The 26,581-nt window shown below is 39.8% G+C and overlaps 1 protein-coding gene across 19 annotated transcripts in view; it reads left to right on the top strand.

The window, feature by feature from the left end:
- Positions 1–2,952, top strand: part of ELAVL2 (ELAV like RNA binding protein 2) — an 87,907-nt gene extending 84,955 nt beyond the window's left edge. For 14 of the 19 annotated variants that reach the window (XM_077171961.1, XM_077171958.1, XM_077171957.1 and 11 more), the window contains one exon: positions 199–2,952. In XM_077171961.1, coding sequence (XP_077028076.1) covers positions 199–529 — 331 coding nt within the window. In that variant the 3' untranslated portion in view covers positions 530–2,952. The remainder of the gene's footprint in view (positions 1–198) is intronic. The other 5 variants (XM_077171960.1, XM_054652547.2, XM_054652550.2 and 2 more) reach the window with 1 other exon arrangement.
- The last annotated feature ends 23,629 nt before the right edge of the window (positions 2,953–26,581 follow it).

Below are 26,581 nucleotides of genomic sequence, written 5' to 3'. Positions count from 1 at the left end.
TTGTGTATAATTTTTTACATAGTATTTGCGCAGTTAGGGGGCAAAAACTATTTTTGATCTTATCTTTCTAGTCTGAGCAACATGTTCATTCTGTGAAAAGCTCTGTATCATTCTCTTCTTTTATTTTGACATTTCTTTGCTGGGGTTTTGTGTGAACAGCTATATGATGATTCTGTTCTGCTTTCCCTCATTCTTTAGTAGGTTTCCTCCAATGACCATTGATGGAATGACCAGTTTGGCCGGAATTAATATCCCTGGACATGCAGGAACTGGGTGGTGCATTTTTGTGTACAACTTGGCCCCTGATGCTGATGAGAGTATCCTCTGGCAGATGTTTGGACCCTTCGGAGCAGTGACCAATGTGAAGGTCATCCGTGACTTTAACACCAACAAGTGCAAAGGTTTTGGATTTGTGACTATGACAAACTACGATGAGGCAGCTATGGCAATAGCCAGCCTGAACGGATACCGCCTTGGTGACAGAGTACTGCAGGTCTCCTTCAAAACAAACAAAACGCACAAAGCCTAACAAGTTATTCTCAGTGCATTAATACATGAAAACTATACAACAAAGGCGATTTACAGGAAGCTTTATGCATTAGTAAATGCCTTTGTTGTATGCCAGTGTGGAAATGGGGATAAAATGACTACTTAGCATCCTAAGAATATGTGAGATTTTTTTATTGCTACTATTTGAATTAGAACTTCTTAACTATCTTTTGTGTTTGAGTATTGACAAGAGGTACAGGGTTTTTACCTGTCACAATGCGTATTCTATTGCCTTCTTTGAAGAAGGTGGACCTTTTAAAATGTTTCAGCTAAGGGAAGAAGTTTTTTTTCTTTATACATGACTGCCTTTAATCTATGAGTAAATATCAAGGCTTTGTGTAATACTATATTTTTTTTTGTCATTTTTTGATTTGCTTTGTGTTTAATTTACATTGTAATGCAATATTGTTTTGTTGTTCAAGAAAAGTATCTGAAGTTTACATTTTATTTATAAAGTTATAAGCAGTATTTATTTCATCATCTTCATTTGGGTTGGGGAGTGGGAACACATTATAAAAGCTTATTGTAAGAATACTGGAGAACTTTTCGTAAAGCAGTACCTTGCCAAAGAGATAAGAGCCTCTTTGATGTGGGTTTAAAAAAGCATCTATTTTTATAAAAAAATAAAAAATTTGGAGAAACTTTTTACTGGTCCTGGAACAAATATTTTGACTTGAATACTTTGAGAAATCTCTTCGTATGACAACTAGTGAGCTTTTAAAACTTACCAGGAAATTTGCAATTGTTGGGAAAAAATTTAGAAAGATTTATGATGTAGAACTACTTTTGAGACCTTTGTATTAAGAAGTAAAGTCAATGGGATGCACTGTTGGTTTCATTTTTGTAATCATCAGTGGAGTCATTGATCATCCTGGTTATTAAGTGATAGGTGGCTCACTTTAATTTGTGATTTTGAAGCAAATGAAAATTTAAAAAAAGAATATAAGAGCAAGCAGAAAACTTAAAACACTGAGATATGGGGGAAAAAAAATCTGTTCTTCCTAAAGAATTCCCTTCAGATAGAGCTCAAGGTGTTTAGTGATGTACTTGCTATTGTTTGAAGAATTGTTTTGTCTTAAGAAAAGACATCAAGCATGATTTGTGCAGTAGCAAATCAGCCGAAGTGGCCTGAGTTGGATGCATTAGGAGGTATTTTGAAAGTTATGTTCAAGGCTAACACCTGAGCTTTGTGTAATGTAAATAAGAACTTAAGTTACGAACCTTTCAGCTAATTTTGATTATAGTTTTTTTTTTAAAGTTACATGCCAAGTGATGTTCAATTTTGAATGTTTTTGTATAAGTTTTTTCTTTGTAAATGGCATTAACATTGTTACTTGAGGTCTGCTTCTTTTCTTTTTTTTCTTTTTTTTTTTTTTTTCTTTTTTTTTTTTTGGTCCAGAGGACTTGAATTTACAGTGCATCAGATCTGTTGCTATTTTTGTCTGTAGATAGTCTAGCTTCAGCTGTTTATGGTGATGCAACATTTTTGTTTATAAATATGTTTGTGGTAAAAAAACAAGTATAAACATATGTTTTGAGCAAATTTCCTTACATTTTTCATATGAAAACCATAAATACCTGTATGCTATTGAAGTTTAACTTTGTATGATGCTTAAATCACTATTTGGGGAAATAGAAAAAGTCTTTACCATGTATTGAAGAAATTTAAGGAAAACAAATACAGAATATTTTCTGATTAGCATCTAGCTTATAATTAAATTTTTAAAAAAAAGCTGAGGGTTTGATGCCTTCACCAGGATGCACTGACAACTATGTAGTTACGTCCTGCTTTTTGTATAAACTGAGATGCTCATATGCTTCCCCTTAGAAAAAGCAATGTTCTATGCATAACATAGTTGTACACTATATTTGCAGTTGTTTTTGGTTCTTATTCTTTTAAATTGTAGTTATAAAATTTTCAGTATAGTACAGTACATATACTGTGAAGCGCGTGCTAAAGTGATTAAGCAAGTTTTCATGCTGACCCACTCAATGCTATTCAAAAATCAATTGGCTTCCTGAGTACTTCTTCATTCTTAGGTGCATTTAGATTGTTAAAGCTAATCCTCTGCATTAAAAGTTGTATATAGTATAGAAATCACAAACTTTCTGATGTGGGAGAAATAGTAGCTACGTGCTTCTTTCCTATACTACTGTAGCAACTAACGGCATTGATGAGAAGGCATGTAAATTGGGCTTCACTTTACAGTGTTTATCAGAGCACTTAGTAAAATATAAGGCTGGTATTTATTTGAAGTTGTATAGTATGACTTAATTCACATTTGTTGGAATAGAGAATATATTCTGTTGGGTATTTAAGAGGTTGTACATGTTTTCTTTTGTGTTTGGATTCTTTGTACTTTTTCATGTTCAGTACATCAATAAACAAAGTTGAAGGGAAAACAGTCTCATAAGCTGGTCTTTTACCATATTTTCCACTGCTTTAATGAGTAAGCAATATCAGTGAAAGGTTTCTGCAAAGCTCTTGAGCTGCTTGTAATTTAGGTTAGGATCCTAGTTACCAACAAGGAGGTAAAACAGTGGAGCTGTGTACCAGTTCTGTTACCTTAGAATTAAATGTAGAATCTTTTCACTTTAGTTTTGCATTAACCACTCAGTACTTAGGCTGAAATAATAAATGAGTGTCATTAAATACATTCAGTAAAAATTAATTTGCTGTCTGTCTAGCAGGTGCTATGCAGTGTAGCTAAGTGAATGCCCCAGTGTGTTTTCCAAGAGATGAGATAGAAAGATTAAGTAGTATCAGGGACTCCAGGGTGGAGATGCACCAGTTGAACTGTGCTCTGGCCTTCCTGAGACAGGAGCAGAAACCAGAAAGAAATCCATATCAAGAGTGTTGCATAACCTCCCCCTGCCAGGCTGAAGGCAGTAGATCAGAGGGAAGGAGTGAAAGGAGGCAAGTCCTTGCTTGGCACAACAGACAAAAGCCCTTCTTGTCCACCTCACCCTCCCAGCTGCCTTGTGCAGTAAGTGTGAGGCTCTGGATGTGGTAGGAAAATCAGTGGATAATTAGGACAAAGGTCCGTCTCCAACAGAAAAGTCTGCCTCCTTGGGATGTGAGTTATGGTCATCACCAGGAAACTTCCTAGCCTGGTTCAGCCATCGGACTCACACTACGTTTTGGTCGTCCATGTGCATGGTGATAAAGCTACAATGCAGAGTCCAGAGGCTGTCAAAAGAGACTTCAACGTCCTGGGGTGGTCGGAGAGGTAATCAAGGACACAGGTTGTTTTTCCTCTACTTTTGTTAGGTGCAGGTAGTGACATTGAAAAAAACAGATGGATCCAGTCTTAATACATGACTCTGGGGCTGGTGGTGCACTGCCACAGTTTTCATTCTTTTTGTGTAATGGGTTGGCCTCCATGGTCCTGGATGTGATGAATTCAGATGGGATTCACTTTTGTAAAAGGGCAAGGAGGTCCTTTGTCAGGGGCTCGTGGAGCTTATTGATAGGGCATTAAACTTGATATCCACTTGGGGGAAGGGGATATAATCAGATTTAATGGTGAGAACGTGTGGGCTGACATGCTCCTCAAGAGGTGCCTAGAGCCTGAGAGGGTCAGCAGGAGAGCACTTGAATTACAACATCAGGGAATTCCAGATACTCCAGCCAGAAAGCTTCATAGGAGTCTGGGACCTAACTCACATGCCTCTATGCTAATTTACACACAGCCAGGGAAATAAAGAGGAGGAATCAGAGATATGTGCAGGCCCGCAGGACTACAGTCACTGGCATCATGGAAATGTAGGTTGACTCCTGTGACTCAAATGGCAAGGTATGGGCTTCTTAGGAAGGTCAGGCAAGGGAGATGAGGAGGTGGTGTTGCCCTGATGTGAGTGACCAGCTGGAGATCATGGAGCCTCACCTGGGGATGGATGAGACTGAGAGTTAATGTGTCCAGATTCAAGGCACAAAAGGACAGGTGTCTTTATAGTGAGGGTCTGCTACAGATTGTCTGACCAGGAAGACCAAGCAGCTGAGGCCCTTTACAGAAAGACAGGAGTGGCCTTGCCATCACAAACCCTGATTCTCGTGGGGGACTTCAAACACACTTCAAAAAGTGTCTGTTGAAAGGACATTGCAGAGAGACAAAAACCTCTTGCGTTAGGAGCTTCCTGGAATTCTTTGGTGATAACTTCCTCTGCAGGTTGGATAGATGAGCCAAGGAGGAGAGGTGCTATGGTGGATTTTGTTCTGGCAGGGAGGGGCTGGTGGGGAATGTGAAGCTCAGGGACATTCTGGGCTACAGTGCCTGTGAAATGGTGGAGTTTGAGATCCTTGCTTAAACAGCAGCAAGGAGGTTGCACAGCAAGCTCACTAGCCTGGAGTTCAGAGAGCAGACTTCAGCCTCTTCTTGGTAGACTACCAGGGGATAGAGCCCTGGAGGGAAGGGGGCCGCAGGAGAGCTGGATGATGTTCAAGGCTTGTCTCCTTGCAAGAGAAATCAGACAAGGATGCAGGCAGCCTGCACATATGAACAAGGCGCTCCTGGCCAAACTTAAAACAGTTTACAGAGAGTGAAAGCAAGGAAGTGTAGCCTGGGAGGAATAGAGAGTTGTGTTTAAATCAGTTGCTACTGCTACTCCATCTCTGTTTCCTCAGCCAAATGCAGTTAACTCAGCTCTAGAAACTGGCCTTGCTCACTTTGATCCCCTGCTCTGCCTCAGGACATCTGCACTAGGGCTGTTTTTCTTGGCAAGTGACCATTCACCATCCTCAGGTTACAACCCTAGTCTTTTTATGTTTTTATGAAGGACAGGAAGAGAGGAGGACTTATTCTTTATCATTATGTCCATTTGTTGTTTAATTACTGCATTAATTTTTAGGCTCCATTAATTGCATGTAGTTTTCTGGAGTTTTTTCCCTTCCCAGTACTTGAAGTAAATCTTTAAAAGCTAGTCAGCTTTCTTCTGCCCTTTTGAGATACATACACATCTTACTCCATTTGCTTCACTCAGTTGAATGAGAGTGAACTGCCATCAGTGAGAACACAATTCCAAAAGTGTCTTGTGCAGAATAGCTTTTATTTTTTAAGTGTTTCCTTTCACCTTTTTCATCTCTACTGTGAGATTTTTGATACAAAACTGTGTAGCATGTGTTGGTAAGCATCACAGTACAGTGTTGTGGAATTGAGATTACATGGGTGGTATAGCCAATAGCATCTCACGATGTTGGTCATGGTTGATAAACTGATTAATTGAGGAAATAGTTGGGTGCTGGTAGCTTTTTATATAGTTATGTGCTTGGATGGCTGGAGTAATGAGAGGATGCAAATAAGGAGCTCTGTACTCTAGCAGGGACATACATTCAGCTTTCAGAGAAAGGTAGCTTTTAGTTCTCAACTTAGACCAGTTTGAGTACAGTGTAACTAACTATTGTTGAAGTATTTTGCTATATGAAAATATATTTATGTAAATGCATTCAGTTTAAAATCAAAACTTCTTTAGCTGCAGAGAAGGCAGCAGTTGAGGAGCACTAAAAATTAGCAGTTATAAGCACAGTTGCACAGAGGAGCTGTCAGTGCTAAAAAATACAAATTTGATTATATGTAGCTGACCATCTTATACATAATAGTACTTTTCTTACTATAGTAAAGTTTTATAAAGCTAGAGGAAAAATTGTGAAGCTGTCTCATGCCATTCGTGGAGGAATAGTTCCTGTTGTATGTAAATAGCAGGTGTTCCAGGAACATCTCTAAATACCTGTGAGGGAACTGGAGTGTTAGCTGGGGCACTTGCAGAAGGTTTTTGTTACTGCAAAACATGCTTAAGGTTTGTGTGACCTCTTCTGCAAAGATACATGCAACAAGATCAGTCATGACAGGTGGCCTGCCCACCTACATCTAGGAAAGCCTTCCTTTGGCAAGAGAGTGTTTTCCCAGCATGAAAGAAAAATAGGCATTTTTAAAGTTGCTGGCTGTCCATTGGGGTGGTATGTAGTGTGCATTCTTTGTTTTCTCCACACACAGTGGTCATCAAGTGCTAAGAAGTCTGGGGTATTCTTACCAGCACTGCTGAGAAGGCCTGAATCATGTTAAAAATCTTTGTGTTGTTACCTCATGAAGGTGACTAAATGTATAGAAGTAGTGACTTAGTTATTCATTAAAAAGCAGCAACTAATTACAACTTTCTATGAAAAGAATTATAGATGTACTTTATGACTAGAGATAGTATCTCTGGGTTTTTATCTATAACAGTTTGAGAAATGAATACAATTTGAGAGATGGTATTATCTCTCAAAAATAAAATAATAGCCTGGGACTGCACAATTTCAACCACATCAACACTGTTGATCCAGCTGTGCCTGCACATGTGTTTTAACATTCGGCTTTGTTTGCCCAGTTGTGGCATTTGGACCTCAGCATTTCAGCGTGTACATTTCATAATGAAGTGCAGCTTTTTTCACACTGACACTTTCCTAATTAAACTTCACCCTAGAGGCACCTTCTGCTAAACTATTGCTGTGATGGCTGGTGGTTTGGGCAGCAGATGTGCTAGCACATCAGTGCTCATCTGGGCCAAACAGCTTAAAAGCTGAGGGAGAGATTGGGTCTTTTGGTGGAGTGAGGTAGCACGCTGTCATAGTCTCAAAAAGGCTGCTCTTGGGGTGAAGAGCAGTTCCGATCTGAAAAGCTGGGATTGCTGCCCACGGTTTCAGTAACTGTGGCAAAAATTAAGGAAGCAATGCAAACTTTCAGGTATTTTCAAAACAATATGGGCAACTTCAGTGGATTAAGAGGTTTTCTAACTTCATGTAATGAAGTTAGATGGATTACTGTCTCATCTTGTAATTACTCTCTTTTTTTTTTCAAGCAATTTTCTGTCAGATATAATTGGGACAAGGAAAACAATATCCTTTGTAATATTTATAAGGTCACTTTAAAAACTAAACAGAGTTAGTAAAGCTTGATTTCTTATTTTATGTATTGTATCGTGATTCCTGTACATAAGTGAGTTTAGATCCATATGACATTTTTAGTGACCTTGTAATAGTGTAAGTGAAGTCATTACAAGTGCTGGAAGAGTATTGATTATAAATACTGCCTACTTTACAAAAACTTAAGAGCTGAACTTTCTTTTGAAGCAATTCTTACTAAATAATTCTCTTATATGCAGTAGGGCACTTCATTAGTATGGCACTGGTGTTTCTGTTCCTTTGAGTGCAAGGATGTTCTTAGTTTCAAGTGTTTACTTGAATGTTAACAGATTCTACAGCTGTTAAAAACTTCTATTAAAAGCCCTCATTAAAGAGTGCTATTTTCCAGCACTTATGAAAGACAATATTCTCTAATAAAAATTAAATATCCCTGAAAGATGATCCACCACTTCTTGATATCTTCCTGTCTCAAAAGTTTGATATTAGCTTTTAGAAATACAAGGTACTCTGTAACAACCTGTTATAGCAAGAGGAAGGTGAAGATAGGTCAAAGTGAAATACTTCTTTCCTACTGCTGGTCAGTGCTTTGTGCCATCATTCAAAATACAGGCAAAGAGTGGCAAATTTATTTTTTCTGTCCTTCATAGTATTGGCACTATATCTGATGGATCCAAAATGGTTCATTTGTAACCTTCACTGCAAGCTGTTTGCCTCCCCTGCTCAACAGTTGTTTTTTTCTGAGGAGTTAAGACTCAACACATTCTGGCTGAATTACTCTTTTCTTGAAGTGTTGTGTTGCATATTCATTGTGCATAGATACATTATCCAGTTGTATTAACAATAACTCAGGTACATTATAAATCTGAATTTTGAATGTAAGTGCAATGCTTGCAGTAAATGGTAGCTGGTGATGATAGGTGATGATAGATGCTTTTTTTTTTTTGCTGTTTTTTTAATAAAAAATAATTCCTCAGATTCCTGTTTATTATGCTTTCTACAGTCACACTTGACTGTCCCCTGTCCCACTGCTCTGGTCTGTTATTAACCAGCCCTGGTGCATCACACATCTTAGCCATGAAAATAGATTTGTGCATGCAACATAGGCATCTCTGTGTTTAACAGACTTCAGGGGAGACCAGAAAGGTAAAATTAGTCTTCAATTAGTTCCACTAGATTGCCTGTCCATGAGTTAACAAAAGGGATCCACAGCTGATTAGCAACTTATTTTCAAGTGTGCTAATTCCAGAATGACACTGCTTGCTTTCCATATTGAAAACATTCTTCTACATTCAACATAGCTTAATAAGACTTACCATAAACATGAAATTCATACCTTAGGATCTTATGTGGCCATCCTGCAGAGCAACCAGGGGAAAAAGAGGAGGAAATCCCAGAAGTGTCAAGTCTGGACCAAAAGAGCTGTCAAAGTTGTTGAAAATTCAGGTTTTGCCTGAAGTTTATGAAGAATTCTTGTTTCAAAGTCTACCCTCTTTGGTCCTTGGGCTTGTTATGACTTACTCAAGGAAAACAGATATTTCATTTCCTGCTACCAAGATAGCTTATCCAGAAAAGCAGAAACAAAGCTAAAAAAAGATATGAAACCACTATAAACAAGGGCATCAGAGGCCTGAGAAAGATCTTTCAAATTGTGATACCACATTTCAGCATATCTGTTAGCTGATAATGTCCTTCTTTGAAACTTGCACAAACATGGAAAGCAAAAAAAAATAAAGGTTAAAAATAGAAGTGAACTTCAAATAAAATTTTAATTAAGTAAATTAAAAGTGAAGTCTGGCTGAATTGCCGCAGTGAATACAGTGAAGTTTGTAAATTTTTTGAGAACTTCTTGGTAAATTTTTGAAAATACTCTGAAAGCCTCTGCTCTAAGCATCTATTCAAAATAAAATTCTGTAGCTATCATCTAGAAAAGGAAATGAAACCTTACGAGAAATTCATGATCAAATGTCTTCCCTCATGGTGGAATTTGAATTATTGAATGTAGCAAAATACCTTACTTTATACTCAGTTCCACACAGATACTTTGCCTTAGCAGTGGCTCTAGATGAGGACTTCTAGAGTATCATGAAGGAAGTTGTCTCTGCCAGGCTCTGAAAGGGAAACTCCATTTTCATAGAAAGTGAAAAAAAAACACTTTGAAAATTCCTGAAGATGCTGCCACAAAGTCTTTCTTTCATCTCTTCTCTCAAAACTAGCAGATACTTTCTTCCATTGATGGAGATCAATTTCATTAAATATTCTGGCTGGGAAAGTTTGTGCTTCAACGTCAGCATGCTAAAGCTGTGACCATCTTACAGCATGGTCTCGTTCTTCATCTTTTGCTTTTATAAACTTTGAACTATAAAAAAGCCTTACAATGTCTAACTCAGGGCATATTTCAGGGAGTCTTGTCAAGACATTTTGAGACCATATTTGCTGCTACTTGAAATCATTTTCTCTGTAGATGGCTCTAAACATAAAAGTTCTTTCAGTAATATGGCAACATTGTGACAGATGTCACAAATATTCCTTCTCAAATTTTGATTTTTAGCTTTTTTCAAATACCCTGTTTAGAAAAGAACCCTCTAATCTGATGAGTCTACTCTCTGTTAAGTATTCCTTCAGCAGAAGGGACTTTGAAGAGTTAAAGGGTAAACTTGCAAAATCAAATTTATTTAGAATTAAAGGGTAAACTTGCAAAATCAAATTTATTTGTCAGAATCCAGAAGTAAAAAGTACCAGCAGGATTTTGGATTGGAAGTTTATTTGTGTGTGTTTGGGCAAAGCAGTCTTCTCCAAGTATTAACACACCGGGAGAAAGAAGTGTCAGGCTCTGGGAGAGACATGTTCCTAATGTTTTCTGGCTTCACTTGGTCACTAAGACACACGGCAAAGAGGAGATACTTTGGGTTCAGAATATGGCTTTGAACTTCTCTATTGTTTCTCCAAGAATTCGTGCACAATGCAGCAATGCAGGAAATCAGCAAAGTGACAGTAAAAAATAGGATTAAGTGAGCAGCTGTGTACTTGAATGTGGGAGCCTATTTAACCAGAAGAGATGCATTTCAGCTTCCTAAACAGCTCAGCCTGGCTGTGGAGGAGGGGAGATAGAAACTGTTGGAGGTATTTAATGTTAGTCTTCCATCAGACATGTTGATATGCTTTTCTTGACCTAAATGGACCTACTTTTTCCACATTTTTTGCACACCAGAGCTTTGAGAACGTAGGTACATTTTTATTCATGTTGGCACTGGTCGTTGGATATTCTAAAAACTTACAGATTCTGAGCTGTTCTTTGCAAATCTAGACTGTTGATCACCAGCTGGGCTGAGGGCTCTATCAGCCCTCTTAAGAATTGGTATTTCCTAAGAAATCAAGCAAAGTGAATTTGGGGGAGGATTTTTTTGTTTCATCTCTCATCTCCCTATGTATTGTCACTTTCAGCTCTGGCCTGATATTTTGTGCATAATGCTTTATGAAAAGAGCATGCCTCATGTCGAAGTATTTTAATATTTGTATATCAGTTTGGCCAGTGTAATGTTTTTAGACTCTGAAGAAGAGGGGAGCAGGAGGATATAAGAGTGTCGTTTCACTTTGAACACTGGTATGTTTTTCTCTCCTTTTGGCTACTGGCATGAACTTGCAAGCTAAGCGTGTTTTCCCAGGGTTGTGCTCTTTTTTACTGTGTGGCTTGAAGTGCAGCATTCAACTCAAACATGTCTGTGTTAATTTCTTTCTGCCTGAAATTACAGTAGTGCCCTCTTGCATCTATTACTGATGCAATCAGGAAACCATAAGTTCCAGTTATAAAAGAAATCATGTGCTCTGGCACTACTGCAGCTTCTCTAGATAAGCAGAATAAAACCAGACTTTCCCAAACAATAGGGGAAAATTAATGGGGGTAAGATTTAGGCTGGTATGAGATTTACCTTGATGTGGAAATACTGGGGGGTTTTTTTCCCTTTAATTTTGACTGCACGTGCTTTTGCTATGGCTGCAAGGTGTGTGGATGCAGTTGACCTGATGCATCTGTCCAAGGTGCCGGTAGGGACAAGACCCAAAGATGATCCAACCACCTCATGGACTGAGGAGGGTGGAAAGACTCTTAAATAATTGAAAGCTCGTCTGGATTCCCTGCCAGAGAGGCCTTTACCGTTAAGAAGACATTGCACTGTTCACAACTTCAATGTAATCTCTTTCATTCTGTGGATTTAAGCACAATCTTTTCATTACTGCAGAGTGTCTTGGTTTGAAAAGATGATGTCTTTTCAAGGCTAAGGAAGGTGTCTTCTCTGCTAAAGAAGGTAGGAGCCCTCTTGAAATGGAAAATGTAAACCTCCTCCCTCTGAATTATTATAATTTTGAAATTAAAGGACTCTTAGGCAAAGATATGGGAGTAGGAATAACAGTCCTTTATTCGGGAAAAAAAAAAAAGAAAATGCAGTGATACAAAACAACACTGGCAGAGTCAGAATACGACTTAACACACTGTGGGTCAGGGTGTTGGTCTGATTAAATGGTGGCTGCAGTCCTCCTGGAGTGATAGATGTGATTCTGTTGAAGCAGTGATCCTGTAGAGAAGGGTGTAATTTTCCTCTGAAGGCCCAGTTGTGGTGTGGATAGGCCTGGTCTTCCTCTGGAAATCCATTGGAGAGGAAAACTGCTCCTCTGGGAGTCCAGTGGGAAAAGACTGCATCTGGTGTTCCAAATCTCAGATTATATCTGGCTAGGAATGCTTGGCTCCTTCACCTGGGCAGAGCATCTCATGATGGGGTGATGTCATTTTATCAGTCATGCAGTGAGACTCAATGGCCCATTAACAGAAGATATCTCCCCAGAGGGAAGATTGGTTGTGGAAGAGATAAAGAAAATTGCTCCAGTTAACAAAACTGGTCCCATTAACAAAAGATAACTGCCCTGCCTCTGACAGATAGCAGTAGAATATACACCCACAGCCACATCTTGCTTTTGCAACCTAAGACACAGAGTTAAAAGGAGGATTTGGAAGGAATGTAGCACCAAAAACACAAGTGGTTTTAAATATGAAACATAAAGTCGTAGAATCATTAAGACTGGAAAAGACGTCCAAGATCATCAAGTCTAAGCTTTGACTGAACATCATGTTAAACTAGACTAAACTTAAACTGAGTGCCATGTCCAGCTGATTCTTGAATAAGTCCAGAGATGGTGACTCGACTACCTCACTGGGCATACCATTTCAGTCCTTGACAACCCTTTCAGTGTGGAGGTTCTTGCTAATATCCAACCTGAATCTCGCCTGGTGCATCTTGAGGCTGTTTCTCCTTCCCCTGTCACTGACTGCCTGAAGAAGAGACTGACCCCCATCTGGCTACAACCCCTGAGCCTCCTTCTCTCCAGGCTAAAAAAATACAGTTCCCTCAGCCACTTCACATAAAACTTGTGCTCCAAACCCTTCCCCAGCTCCTTTGCCCTGCTCTGGACATGCTCCAGCACCACAATGTCCTTCTCCAAGTGGGGGTCCAGAACTGGACGTAGCACTTGACCTGTGGCCTCACCAGTGCCCAGTCCAGGGGCACGGTCACTGCCCTGGTCCTGCTGGCCACGTTGTTGCTGATGCAAGCCAGGATGCTGTTGGCCTTCTTGGCCACCTGGGCACACAGATGCCTCATGTTCAGGTACTGTTGAGCAGCACCTCCAGGTCCTTTTCTGCTGGGAAGCTTTCCTGCACACTCTTCCCCAGCCTGTAGCACTGCATGGGGTGGCTGTGGATGAAGTGCAGGACCTGACACTTCACCTGATTGAACCCCAAACTCTTGGCTGTTATTGTTGGCCCAGATCCCTCTGCAGTGCTTTCCTACCATCTAGCAGATCAAAAGTCCTGCCCAAGTAACTTCAAACTGATGGCAGAAACACTCGATTCCTATGTCCAGATAATTTAAAAAGATGTTAAACAGAACTGGCCCCAGCACTGATGCCTGGGGAACATCTCAAGTGAGCAGCCACCTCTGGATGCAGCACCATTCACCACCACTCCCTGGGCCCGGCCATCCAGCCAATTCCTAACTGGCACTCTTCACCCCGTGATGAGTGCTCCTGTCCAAGCCATGGAGAATCCCTATCAAAGGTTTTGCTGAAGTCCAGGTAGACACCATCAACAGCCTTTCCCTCATCCACCAAGCAAGTCACCTGGCCTCACCACAGAGGGTCAGCTTGGTCAAGCTGGATCTGCCTTTCCTGAAACCATGCTGTCTGGGCCTGCTCCCTTGGTTCTTCTGCATGTGACAAATGATGACTCTCAAGGTGATTTTTTCCACAATCTTTCCACTCATAGAGGTTAGGCTGACAGGCCTGTATCCACCTTTCAGCCCTTCCTGTGGATGGGCATTGCACTGGCCAACCTCCCGTCCTGGTAACAGTTTACCAAAATTGAGGATAAATGAAGGGGAGTGGCTTTGGGAGCTCTTCCACCAACTCCCTCAGTATCCTCAGGTAAATGCCATCCAGTCCCACACACTTGTGTGTCTATGTCAGGTCACTAACTACTTCCTCCTGGATTTCAGAGGATCTACTCAGCTACCCATCCCTGTCTGCCAATTCTAGGTCTGGTTGCCCTGAGGATAAGTGCTTGTAGGGTTAACAACAAAGAAGGCATTAAGTACCTCATTATGCTCATCATTGATGACAATATTCCGCCATGTGTCCAAAAAAGGATGACTTTGGTCCTTCTTTTGTTGTTAATTTATTTATAAAAACACACTTTATTATCTTGCACAGCAGTAGCCAGATTGAGTTCTAGCTGAGCTTTTGCCTTCCTAATTTTCTCTCTACATGACCTAATAATATCTTTGTAGTCTTCCTGAGCTGCCTGACCCTTCTTCCAAAGTTCATAAACTCTCTTTTTCCCCTGAAATTCCAGTGGAGACTCCTTGTTCAGCCAGACTCTTCTTGTTCAATTCTGGCTTTTCTTTTGGCACATAGGGATGGCCCACATCTACACCTTCAAAATATCCTCCTTATAGTACGTTAATCCTTCCTGGACCCCTTTGATTTTAGGGATTTTGTTTTTAAGTTCCCAAGGAACTGTCTGAACCAGTGTCCTGAACAGGTTAAAGTCCACCTCTGGAAGTCCAAGGCAGAAGTTTTGTTGACCCCTCTTCCTTACTGCACAAAGAAAACTGTATCATTTCATGGTCAGTGTGCCCAAGATGTCCCCTGACTGCCACATCTCGCACCAGCCCTGCTCTGTTTGTAAACAGCAGGTCTGGTGGGTCACTGTCCCTTGTAGGCTCACCTCCAGCTGTGTCAGGAGGTTATGCTCCACACACTCCAGGAGCCTCCTGGACTGCCTCCTCTCCACTGTGTTGAGTTCCCAGCAGACATCCCACAAGTTAAAGTCTCCCACCACAAGAGCAAGGGCTGGTGATCATGAAACACCAGCCACCTTTTTAGAGCATACTTCATCTGCCCCTTTGTCCTGTCTGGGTGGTCTGTAACAGACTCCCCCTGGGATGTCTGCTTTGTTGCTCTTTCCCCTGATCCCTACCCACAGGCACCCAACCTCATCATCACTGCTCTGTACAGTCAAAACCCTCCCTAATAAGGGAGGGTTTCAGAGCCACTCCACCACCCCTCCTTTTCATAATATCTCCTACCCAGGCCCTGGGAAAGCCACAGGGCTTTCCTGTGGGATGGGTCCAGCCAGCATGCAGTGCCCTCAGCTCCCTTTGGAAGAGAGGCGCCTACAACAATTACACTTTCTTTCTTAATACCTGTAGTTGGGATGTGCCCAGTGACTGACTTGCTCTGGGCAGCCCCCAGACAGACCTTCATCTCCCCTCTCATTTGCCTGACCCTGAAGTTGCAGAGCCTCATTCCATAAGGGCACCTGGGAAGGCCAGGGAGCCAGAGAGGGGGCTCTTCTGCCATCCCAAGTAGGGATGTGTTTAAATTTCCCCCATCTTTACGGTCACCTCCTTTTGCCGGTTGGCAAGAGGGCTGGGGCTGCTTTGACTCTTGCCTAGTCTCCCTCTCCTGCATTTCCCTCAGGGATGGGAGTCACACCCTCAGTCACACTGGTGGTGTGACTCCACCAGTCTATTTCACACAATCCCTGATAGTCCTCAGCCTCTCCACTTCCTCTTTAATCTCTGATATTGATGCTTCAGCATGTTATTCTTAGAGAGGCAGAGATGAGGTAGGAAAATCCATCATGTTATGTGTGAACAGCTTTTATACCATGTAAGCATGCCATTTTTCATGCCACTCTATTTTGGGCATGTATGCTCTTCTAAATAGCAGAGTGAATTTTTAACAGGAATAGGCTCCAAACTTTCAAATTCTTCACAGCTGTAGCAGATCCCTAAAAGCGCACATCAGGGAATCATAAACTGTTGTATAGTGCTAAAGATACATGAGTAGCTACTTGGGAAAGGAAACAGGACTCTTGGTCTTTGTAGGTGAGAGTTAGGATTTGTGCTGGGTATCTCCTTTGCTAGGACTGAAAAGGAACCAGTCACCCCTTTCATCCTCACCTTTCATCAAAGCCAAAGTGAAGGCAAGGCAAAATGCAAGTCCAGAGTGGTCCAAACTACTGCAGGAGGATATTGGAGGCCATGGTATAGCTTGTGTCTAGCCACAGGGCTGCTGAACTTATGATAGCTCACTGTCTGGGACAGGCCTTGGCAAGGAGGCAGGCCAAGCCTTAAATGTTTAAGGACAACTACTCTGCCAGAAATCTGTTAAAGGTTTTTTGGGAAACTGGCGTTTAAATAGATGGTAAATGTTGATATGACTTACTGGGATACTCTTTTTTTTTGTTTGGTTGGCTTTTAGGAGGCTTTACCCTGTGAAATTTCAGAAATTCTCTGTAAAAAATTGAAAATTGTGTGATATTGTTGATTAAAAAAGAGAAAAATGCCACTGAGGTAGAATTGCATTGTTTTTCTGGAACTGGAAAATATTCTAATAATGGTCAGTTTTTACTCTTTCTCAACATTTCTTTCTGTAACAATTTATATATTCTCTGCTTCAAACTCAGTTTGTAAATACTGAAATTTTTGAAAGTTGCTGGGTTATTACTTTTCCTGAAGTAGGACACTTAAATGTTTAAAAGGTGCTAGAAATTGTATCTGAAATGTTAAGGTTAAATTTATAATTAATGAAGACACTAACCTCTGTGGTTATCTCATCTCTTCATGTTTAACATTCTTCTCAAAGGCTAATGAAACACAGACAACATTTTGAAACCAAGATTTTTGTGAAAAAAATGTGTATAGAAAGATCATTATTGTTGAACTAATCTTTAAAGGCCTGTATCTATGAAAATGCTTTCTCCCCCAAAACTCTGAATCAAGGAGAGATGCATTAGTTTAGTATTAGGTATTTGGTAATATTAATAATTCATTTCCCTTCAGTAAGAATGGTTATCAGTTGTTCTGTCTGGTAAGAAGATTTCCTATTTCCTGTCAGAGTTAAAAGCAAAAATATTTTGACCCTGTCTACTGCAGGAAAATAAACTGCTCAAAAACAACGCACCTTTTTTTTAAATTTCTGTTACGTAAATTCCACTACAAATAATTTCTTTATTACACATCGTCACTGCGGAGACGAAAACCAGACTTCCCACTGATTTACAATGTAGCATTATAAGATGAATCTATGTGCAATTTTCTTGGAATTACAGGATCACAGGCAAAATGAGTCTTCCTCTTCTATGATGTGGAAACAGTATTTTTCTGCATACCAAGAGGTGTTATAAGATGAGCTGGGTAATTACCTGACATCATCAGTTAGAGTTAATTCTGTTGTTTGAGAACACTGAAGCAAATATTCTGTGTACAACCAACAGGAAGGAGAAGAAAAGAGACAAAGAGATTAAGAAAATGAAATCTTTATCCAGGTAGACGCAATTCCAAAATAATTTGTTCAAAACTCACTAAAAAATGGGCCTATTGTGAAAAACAGGCAAATTTGTAAAATCAGCTAGAGGACTACACGTCACAAGAAGTGATTCATGAAAAGAAATTTTTTTGGCACTCGTTGTTCTCAGAAAGCCACGTGTTCTCCTTTTCCTGATCAAGACCAAGGAAACCTCCTGGCTTCAAAGTGTGGCACTCATCAGTAATGATAGGTCAGCTAATGCCATATCACTGAACCCAGTGGCATCCCATGGATGTGTCACAAACACAAAGAAAGGCTCTAGTTCATGAAGCCCTCATTTAAGTGCAGAACAGGAGTGTTCTCCTGAAATGCTGACATTGTAATCACTCCTCTCCAGCAGGAGAGCTGATTTACTTTGTCCTTCTTGTGTATTAATCATGCGAGGATATTATTATAACCATTCTTTATAGTATGCTTCCAATACCATGACAGAGGCTGGGTCTATCAAGTTATCATTGATTCACCTCAAAGCACTACTGTGAGGCACTGGAACAGTGCTCAGAGAGGTTGTGGGCTCCCATCACTGGAGGTGTTCAAGGCCAGGCTAGGGGTTCAAGTAACCTGGTCTAGTGGAAGGCTCCCTCACTATGGCAGGAAGATTGGAAATGGATGACCTTCCAACCCAAACCATTCAATGATTCTATGATTAAGTGCACAAGAGCCTTCCCTCTACACTGGAGAGTGATGGATTTGATGAGTGGGCTGCTGGATGGATAAGAAAGTAGTTGGGTGGTTGCATCCAGAGTATAGTTGTCAATGTCTCGGAGTTCTGATGCATATCATAATTATTGATAATTGCTATTCTTCGTGTCTTGTGCTGCTGAAACAGGGAGCATCTTTGATAGTGCCTTCAGATTGCTGTATCAGTTTGTGCTCTGCGAGGTGCCACTGATTTGAAATGCCTAATCAATGACTGCTAAAGAGCAGATGAATGCTGAAGAGTCACTAAAGCACCTGCATTCATCTGGGATAAGGCACACCATGATGTTATAGAAAATGTGCTCAAAAGCACGCTGAATAGCAATTCCTAAGAAGCTATATTTATGATCGCACTTTATAAACTTTAACCATACTTATGGTATGCCATAAAATGTTTCCATGAAGAGTATACAAGAGTACATACTCTTAGATAAGCCAAAGTCTCTGAAATAGGAAAAATATAAAGCTCTTCTCTATAATGAACTTTGACTGAAAATGTAAGTGCAGAAAATATTTTCTGAAATAATTCCTAGACCATGCAACCCTTTTTACTGATCTGTAAAAACAGGTAGAGGAACGACCACTTAGAGAAGAAATTTTATCTTTGGGAACACTTGAACCAAGATTCAGAGCAGAGACCAGCTGCCTAAAAATGTGTTATTTCTCTGGCAGAGAGTCTTCTTCCCGTGATTGTTTTTTGGGTATTTTTTGTTTGTTTGTTTGGTTGGTTTGGGTTTTTTTGTTTTTTTTTTTTTTTTGTTTTGTTTTGTTTTGTTTTGTTTTTGTGGCAGTAATTGGCTAGAGCACAGTGACTTGCAGCTGTTTCGCACACTGAGTTCCAGCAGAGATCATCAAGGCTTTGTGTGCATTAAGGTTCTGTTAGGAAACCACTGAGTCTCCCGAGTAGTTTACTTCAGAAAGTACTTTCTGCAATTGGTGGTTCTACTAAAAGAAATGAGATAAACTTATGCTTTTAATTTTTAGTTGAGTACATGGGGTCTTACTGCACAATCCAATTTGTGTTTGTGAAAAAAAACCCAACAACCAGATTGACCTCCATGAATTTCCTAGGTTTTATCATCTGAACATTTGGAGAATGCATGGTTTTGGAAAAAAACCAAAAAAACCAACAAAGCAAGAAACCAAACCAAACCAACCAAACAAACAAAAGCGAAAAACAACTAAATGCCCACCCTGCCAGGTAAACAGCTTTTTAACATCTGCTTTTTTCCCTTTTTTCCCTTACTCCAGAAAGGTATTTGCATATGAAACTGTTTTCTGGAGTGATAGATGTTTCTTATTTCTCACCTGAAATGAGACAAACATAAGCATCAGTTGGTAGGTTTTTCCCTGTCTGCAGAGCTGGAAAAGAGAGCTAACAGAAAGCCATAGCTGAGTTCTAGCATCCTGACCTCTGGTTTTAGTCTGTTTCAGAAAACAGCCTAACTTTCTTGCTGCTCACGGAACTATGCTTTGCAGCAGTGAACTGCAACAAGATATCATGTAGGAAACTGAGTTTCCCTTGCAGGTTGTTCATTTAAAAAAGTTCTAGCTTGAAGTTCAATATTTTGCTTCATATTGAGTTATCTCTGAGGAAATATCATATGTGGGCATGTATGATGACTTCTTTATCTATTCAGGTTTAGTTTAGCTGCAGCTTCTTTCAAAAGTGACGGAACACCAAAGTCAGTAAGTCTTCATGCTCTTCAAGTATTTGGAAAGAACTGGTGACATTGCATCTGTGATTCTTTTATTACTATTGTTTTTACACCTGTCTGGGAAAGAAATCTCAGGCCTTCACACTGGCACTAGAAGGGTTCTGCAGGGCTCCCTTTTAAGCCCAGCTCTCTTCAACTTCTTCATAAGTGACTTGAACACAGGACTTGAAAGTGATACTAAATAGGTCTACCACTTACACTAAATTGGGAGGACCTGTTGACTCCCTTGAAGACAGAGAGGCCCTGAGGTCTGGGCAATCACCAAGCCTATGAAGTTTAAAAAGGGCAAGTGTCAGATTCTGTGATGGGGCAACCCTGGATGTACAGATAGGACAGGGAATGAGAGGCTGGAGAGCAGAAAGGGACCTGGGTATCCTGGTCAGTGTCAAGTTGAACACATGTTAGCAGTGCCCTGGCAGCCAGGAGGGCCCCCGTGTCCTGGGGTGCATCAGGCACAGCATCACAGCCAGGCAAGGGAGGGGATTGTCCTGCTCTGCTCTGGGGCAGCCTCACCTTGAGTGCTAAGGGCAGTTCTGGGTGCTGCAAAATAAGAAAGACATTGAGCTGTTAGAGAGCATCTGAAGGGGGGCACCAAAGATGGTGAAGATTCTGGAGGTGAAGTTATATGGGGAGTGGCTGAGACCACTTGGTCTGTTCAGCCTGGAGGAGACTGAGGAGAGAACTCACTGCAGTTTACAATTTCCTCATGAGGGAAAGTAGAGGGGCAGATACTGATTTCTGTGTTGCAGGTTTTTTTCTTCTATAAATACTGTAACATAATGCTATCCTAATATATGGTTAAAGTGCTTGAAATTCTAAAGTACTTGATGGAGAATTTGTGTTAAATCTTCTCAGTATGGAAGTTCTTTAAAGCAGAATATCTTAAATATTATAAGAAATGTTTTTTCCAAATTAAGCTCTCATTTTGCATTTCTGTTGACAAAATACTTAAAAATTATTTCAAAATAAAAGACAGACAATGTATGTGGAATAATCCTATTGAAAATATCTCTTGTTTGAAACAGAAAAATACAGAGGAATTCACAAAATTAATAATTTCTGGTAATCTAGATTCAAATTTATAAGGATTTATGTGAAAAGAGGAGGTTAGTGTGTGATTTTCTTTTGGCTTTTTAAAGGTGTCTTGCTTACAAAACCATGTCTTTGCTCAATCATTACATGCACAGTAATGCGTTTTAATGCATCTCTCCATTTTGCCTTGAAATTGTGATGGTTGTAATAGCTAAATGTTTAAAAATTTAGAAGGTGTAGTTTTAATAAGCTCTGAAAATATTTATTTATACTTTAAAAAGGGCTGCAGTCTCAGCAAGAAGTGGTTTGTCTTCATTAAAGAAACATTTGGAATATGATGCATAAAAAGCAGAAGCTATCTGCTCACTCAGTCTATAATTGCTTATGTGTATCTGCTTGCCATACCTAACAAATGCATTTACAGAGAGTACAATGTAAACGAAAGTATGGATTATCCTTGAAACTTTACAATTTGTGTATTAAAATTTGTGAGTACATTGTGTTAGCTGTAAGACACAAACTTTTTTGTGCTGTAAAATAGAGCCTTTTATATAGGTTCCAGTTTTTGGAAGGAGTTACTTTTTCTCACCAAGATGAGGAAAGCAATGTCACCTGTTTGAAGTCTGTACAAGCATTTCACAATGCACAAGAAAAAGGTACTACAGCTAAGTACTTCAAAATTAATTGCATTTCAATTTTTTCTGCTTTTTCCTTCCAGATACATACTGATCCGAGAAACTGATGATCAGTAACACTGAAAAGGATCCTGGTTCTAGAGCTTGTATTCTTCTTCTGCTCACAGCAGTTTACATTCCAGATCACTTAACCAAAATATGTGTAGGAATTAGTGAGCACAGGAGACTAAATGCCCAAAAATTGTTTTGTGATGAGTCATGGGTATGGCTCCCATTTCCTATTTCATGCACAGTTACTAGCAGGTAACTGTGGTAACTCACTGGTAAATAACAAGTTAACAACTGACTTTTTTAAGATTTCAGAAAAATCTACTTTTGAGCACCAAAATCCAAGAAATGTTTTCATCTTCATCTTTCTATTCAATGAACACACTTGGACAAGACACTAGTCCAAACTAAAGAATTTTTTTCATAGTCATTTTTCTGTTGGCAAGTGAACTATCACTTAAAGGTGTTGATCTCATATTCCATCAGGGTTTTCTGGGAACTATCCCTGGACTTCTAGAATGCCTGTTCCCTTATTGTGCTCAAGCAAAATAACTTATGTCCAAATGCTAGGGGGTTTTCTGTGATTTTTTAAAATTTTCTCCTCTTGGGAGGGTTAATTTGTCAGAACTTACATCTCATGTAATCTTTGTCCTCAGATTAGAGTAAAACCTACAATCAGATGTCAAGATGCACAACCACCATATGTATTATTGCAGTCTCTTCTCCCTACCCATGCACTGGCCCTGAGGTGAGGGCAGGGAACATTTTCAAAAGAATTGCACCTATTCAGACCCATAAGAAAGTTGAAGTCCTTAATTGTTTTCTGCTATATAGAAGCCTGTCACTTTATGTGTTGTGACTGATCCCTACTTCAAGTGTGAACTGTGACTACCTGCTATGATTGGGTAGGTGAATCTGTGTTGGTTTTGGAGGCAAGAAGTGATACTGCAGCGAGGCAGAAAGGTGTGACTGCAATTTGCACCTCTACTTCATTTGCCCAAAGAAGCTGTATTTTCTTTATGTGTGTTTTAGAAAAATGACAAGAGGACACCAGCCAAGTGCACTGTTAACAGATGTAGCAGTGACACTTTGAGTCAGACGCAGAGTCTGTCATTCAAGCATAAAGCTTTCTTCTTAAACACATGCATGGCTGGGGGGCCCTCAACCAGCTGAAAATATTTGCTGATTGTCAGCCAGAGGATGAGTAGTTTAGTTTCTTTTAGTGCTTTTAAATCAGAGCTGCTGTGTTGTGGAGGGAAGGGTTACATTTAACTTTGACAGTTTTCTGCCAGACATCCTGGTTGCCATCCAGCGCATATCTAATACAAATAGGGAGACGCCAATAACCCTTGCTGAACAGCAGATCTAATTTTGCTACTAAGTCTTTCTCATTAATACATCAGCCAGTCTTTGTTAGGCTGACATTACAGCCTCTGCCTCTATGAGGGCCTGTGTTTAATGGAGAGATTTAGGCAAGAGCAGCATTATTCATCATCACAACTTTTACTCTTATGAAGGCAATGACAATTTGAACAAGGAAAACAAGCTTGGCCATGCTGAGGAGCAGATCTGTGGCCAGGGTTTTCTTTATTTGGCTGTGATGGAGCAGATGCAGAGAGGGCTATTGAGGGCAGCCTTTAGTGACAGGCATTGTTAGGATGCCTAACAATGTGGGTATTTTGCCACTTAGATACCTAAAAAATCCATGCCTGTATGAATATTGTCACAGACTTGCCAGTTGGACATAAACTGGGGGTAATTCCTCTGTTTTTTATGGCTGCCACAGAGGTGATTGATTGGGCAGGGAAGCTGGGGGAAGCAGTTCCCATATGATATCACTGATACGGGTGTCACTGTTCAGGCTGTGAGTTGGAGCAGAGCAGCCCCACTTCATCAGTGGCTTAGTTTGATGAAGGAGGTTTCTGGTTTGTTTCTTAAAAGGAATCTCTAGTCTTTTACATACTTCAGATTTACTCCTCTAAGAATTGTTACCATTTTTTCCAGCTGCTACTGTATAGTGGGAGAAGTCCTGGTGGAAGGACATAATCTGATAAAGTAATGATCTCTGTTTAACAAGTACCCTAGGGGCTGTAGCTGCTTACTTCTCTAGCAGCTTGTAGGCTGACTGGCACGCATTTAATTGTACACAGTACTGTTCTCCACACACTTGTCCAGCTGTGCAAAGTGTGTAAATTATTCAGACTCACTCCTAGAGCAGGGAGAAAAAAACCCCTTGTTTTATAAAACAGCCAGAATGTCACACACATGCTGTTGGAGAAACAATGCCAACCAAAATCTTTTTGCTGGTGTCTGCACAGGTGTGCATGTGAAGTTTAATGCCATGGAATGTTTGGGCCTTGCTGTATTAAAGATCACTAATCAACTGATACCTGAAAATTTGGAGCAGCTCTTGGACTTCTCAGATCACAAGCACAAACTACTCTTAAGGGCAAACTGTGTCTCTTCTCTTTCAATGTGACTAGTCTGTTGGTGAATCCTGTGAAAGTTTATCTTGGCATGATAATTTTAAGATAATTTTTTAAATTGTACTGAATACATGTTTAAGTCTGTAACACCAAAGGATTTTCTTGACAATTTGAAACAGCTGAATAATTTATTGTGCAAAACTTTAGCAGTAAACAGTGAGAAATGTTCTTGCTATGGGATCATGCCTGACCACTACAATGCAGGAATAGGGTATTATCTACCAATATAGCTTTCTTCTGCTGTCTTGAAATGGCAGTGCTTCCTTTACATTCTGATATTTAAGAAGCTTCTTATGTTCAGAGCACCGACTTCTCTCACATAATTAGTTAACTATATGATTGAGGGTAGAGAACTGAGAAGAGAAATATTTACACCTTAAAAAAGTTACATGTAAGCAAGACAAATAAATAATATCTGAAGCACTCCCTTAAACTGAAGTCCATAAATTCACTGAGAGGTTTTTCCATACAAAAATGAGGCTGAAGGGGATCCTATGTATCTATGTATTCAGTTGTACATTCTCCAAATATTTTATTACTATCTCTAGGAGTAACTTGGAATGTGTGTACGAACTTCTTGCATTTTCCATTGTTCTCTATGCACATAAGATTATCTAGGCCAATGGCCAAAACGTTAGATTTACTGAAATATGTTTTTAAACCTTAAATGTTGCTTTATTCCAATATTTGAGGCATATATATTCTTAAAATAATGCAGAAGAAAAAGCTTATTTTGATTTAAGGAGTTATTTTAGGCATTTCAGAAAAACAGCACCTTTGTCTTAAATAATTATTCCGTAACAGAGCAATTTAGATACATTAAAAGCAATTCAGCTTAAAAATACAATATTTGTGTAGAAGCAAATCAGTTTTTCACTTACTGTTTAAAGAAAAACAGACTCATCTTGAGGAAATGAATTTATTAGAATGACTCCAGAGTGAGATAATGACAAATAAATCTTAAAAACACCTTGCCCCCACCTCTTCCCTTCTTCTTTCCAGGCTTAACTTTATTCCCTACTCTTTACCATCTGCCCTCAACAGCACAGGAGGATGGGGAAGCAAATATATTCAATCCCTTGCCTCTGTGAATCACATATTTAACTATTATCATTAAAAATTCACTTTTAAGTTACACAATCTTCACTCTCTCCAACAAAAAAATCCTCACATCGAAATCAACATATCAACACAAAACCTATTCCTTCATATCTCTTAAAACAACAGAAATTCCCCACGATCATACCATTCTCTAACATTTTCGGTTCTTGTTTTGCCAGTTACACCTCCCAATTATTATCATTATCTCAGGTTCCTCATTCCCAAAGTTGAGCAGCCAAAGGAACTGTTGTGGGTTGACCTTGGTTGGACACCAGCTGCCCACAAAAGCCTCTCTACCACTGCCCTCCTCAGCAGGAAACAGGGTGATGAAATAAGGGGTGAGACCCTTGTGGGTGAAGATAAAGGCGATTTATTGAAACAATGGGGACAGTTGCTTGCATGCAAGCAAAAGAAAAGAAAAAAAACCCAAACTAACAAAATTCCCAAATATTTTATTCCCTACTTACCATCAGCAAGCAACATCTGGCCACTTCCACTTGGCACATTCCTCTTGAAAACAAGGCTTCAGCATAAGTAGTGGTTTCTCTGGAAGACATGCCTTGTAAACAGCAAATGCCTTCCATATCCTCAGCTTTTACATCTGAGTTGACATCATATGACATGAAATATCCATTTGTTTGGTTTGGGTCAGATGTCCTGAATATTTTAGCTTCCAAAGGTTTTGCCTACCCCCTGCAATAGGATGGGGTGGAATGTTGAAGAGACAGTGCTAAAGCTGTGCCAGTGCTGCTCAGCAATAGTCAAAACAGCGGTGTGTTATCAGCACCTTTCCAATTACCAGTGCAAAGTGCAGCAAGGTGAGGGCTGCTGTGGGGGAAATGAACTCCAGCTCAGCCAGAAACATTGCAGGTGAATATCATACTGTCATACATACCATCTTTGTTGAAATTATGGTTTTGTTTCAGCCATTAAGTGGCTTGAAATTGAATATATATTAAGGTTTTAGTGTAAGAAATACATCAATCTGTTTAAATGAACTCTGTTTTGAAGTCCAATGTCCTCCAGATACAAAGCTCTTATAAAGTTGTGAGATATCTGCTGTATTCCAGTTTTCTTACCACAGCACTTAGAGTGTTTCCAGTTCTGTTGCCAGGGGCTTTGTGTTCCCTTGTGCAGCTAAATAAGAAATTTTTTTATCATTTGTTAAAGGCTCACCTGCAGGAAATGAGTGGCAAAGGGAAGAAAAATGTCTTAGCCAAGATTGTACTCTTACTGTCTTTTTCTGCTGAAAGTTTGTGATAACGTAGGAATATCTCTGCAAAACCGTGACCTTAACAGATATTGAGAGAAAAAGAAAACTATACCAAAACTCCCTGAGTCTGACTGGTTTAGGTATTATATTTTCCACCTTAAGTGCTGGAGCCCCTGAGGCACAATCTACGACCCATTTAGAAGCTTGTAACTCTGCTTATGTTCTGTGGGTTTTAAATATATGCAGTGGCTTTCTGCTGTTTCTCTGGTGGTGTTTTGCAAATA

This window comes from Agelaius phoeniceus, chromosome Z (assembly GCF_051311805.1).
Source record: "Agelaius phoeniceus isolate bAgePho1 chromosome Z, bAgePho1.hap1, whole genome shotgun sequence".
NCBI lineage: Eukaryota > Metazoa > Chordata > Aves > Passeriformes > Icteridae > Agelaius > Agelaius phoeniceus.
The sequence above is the reverse complement of the archived record's forward strand: the minus strand, read 5'-3'. Positions and strand labels throughout refer to the sequence as shown.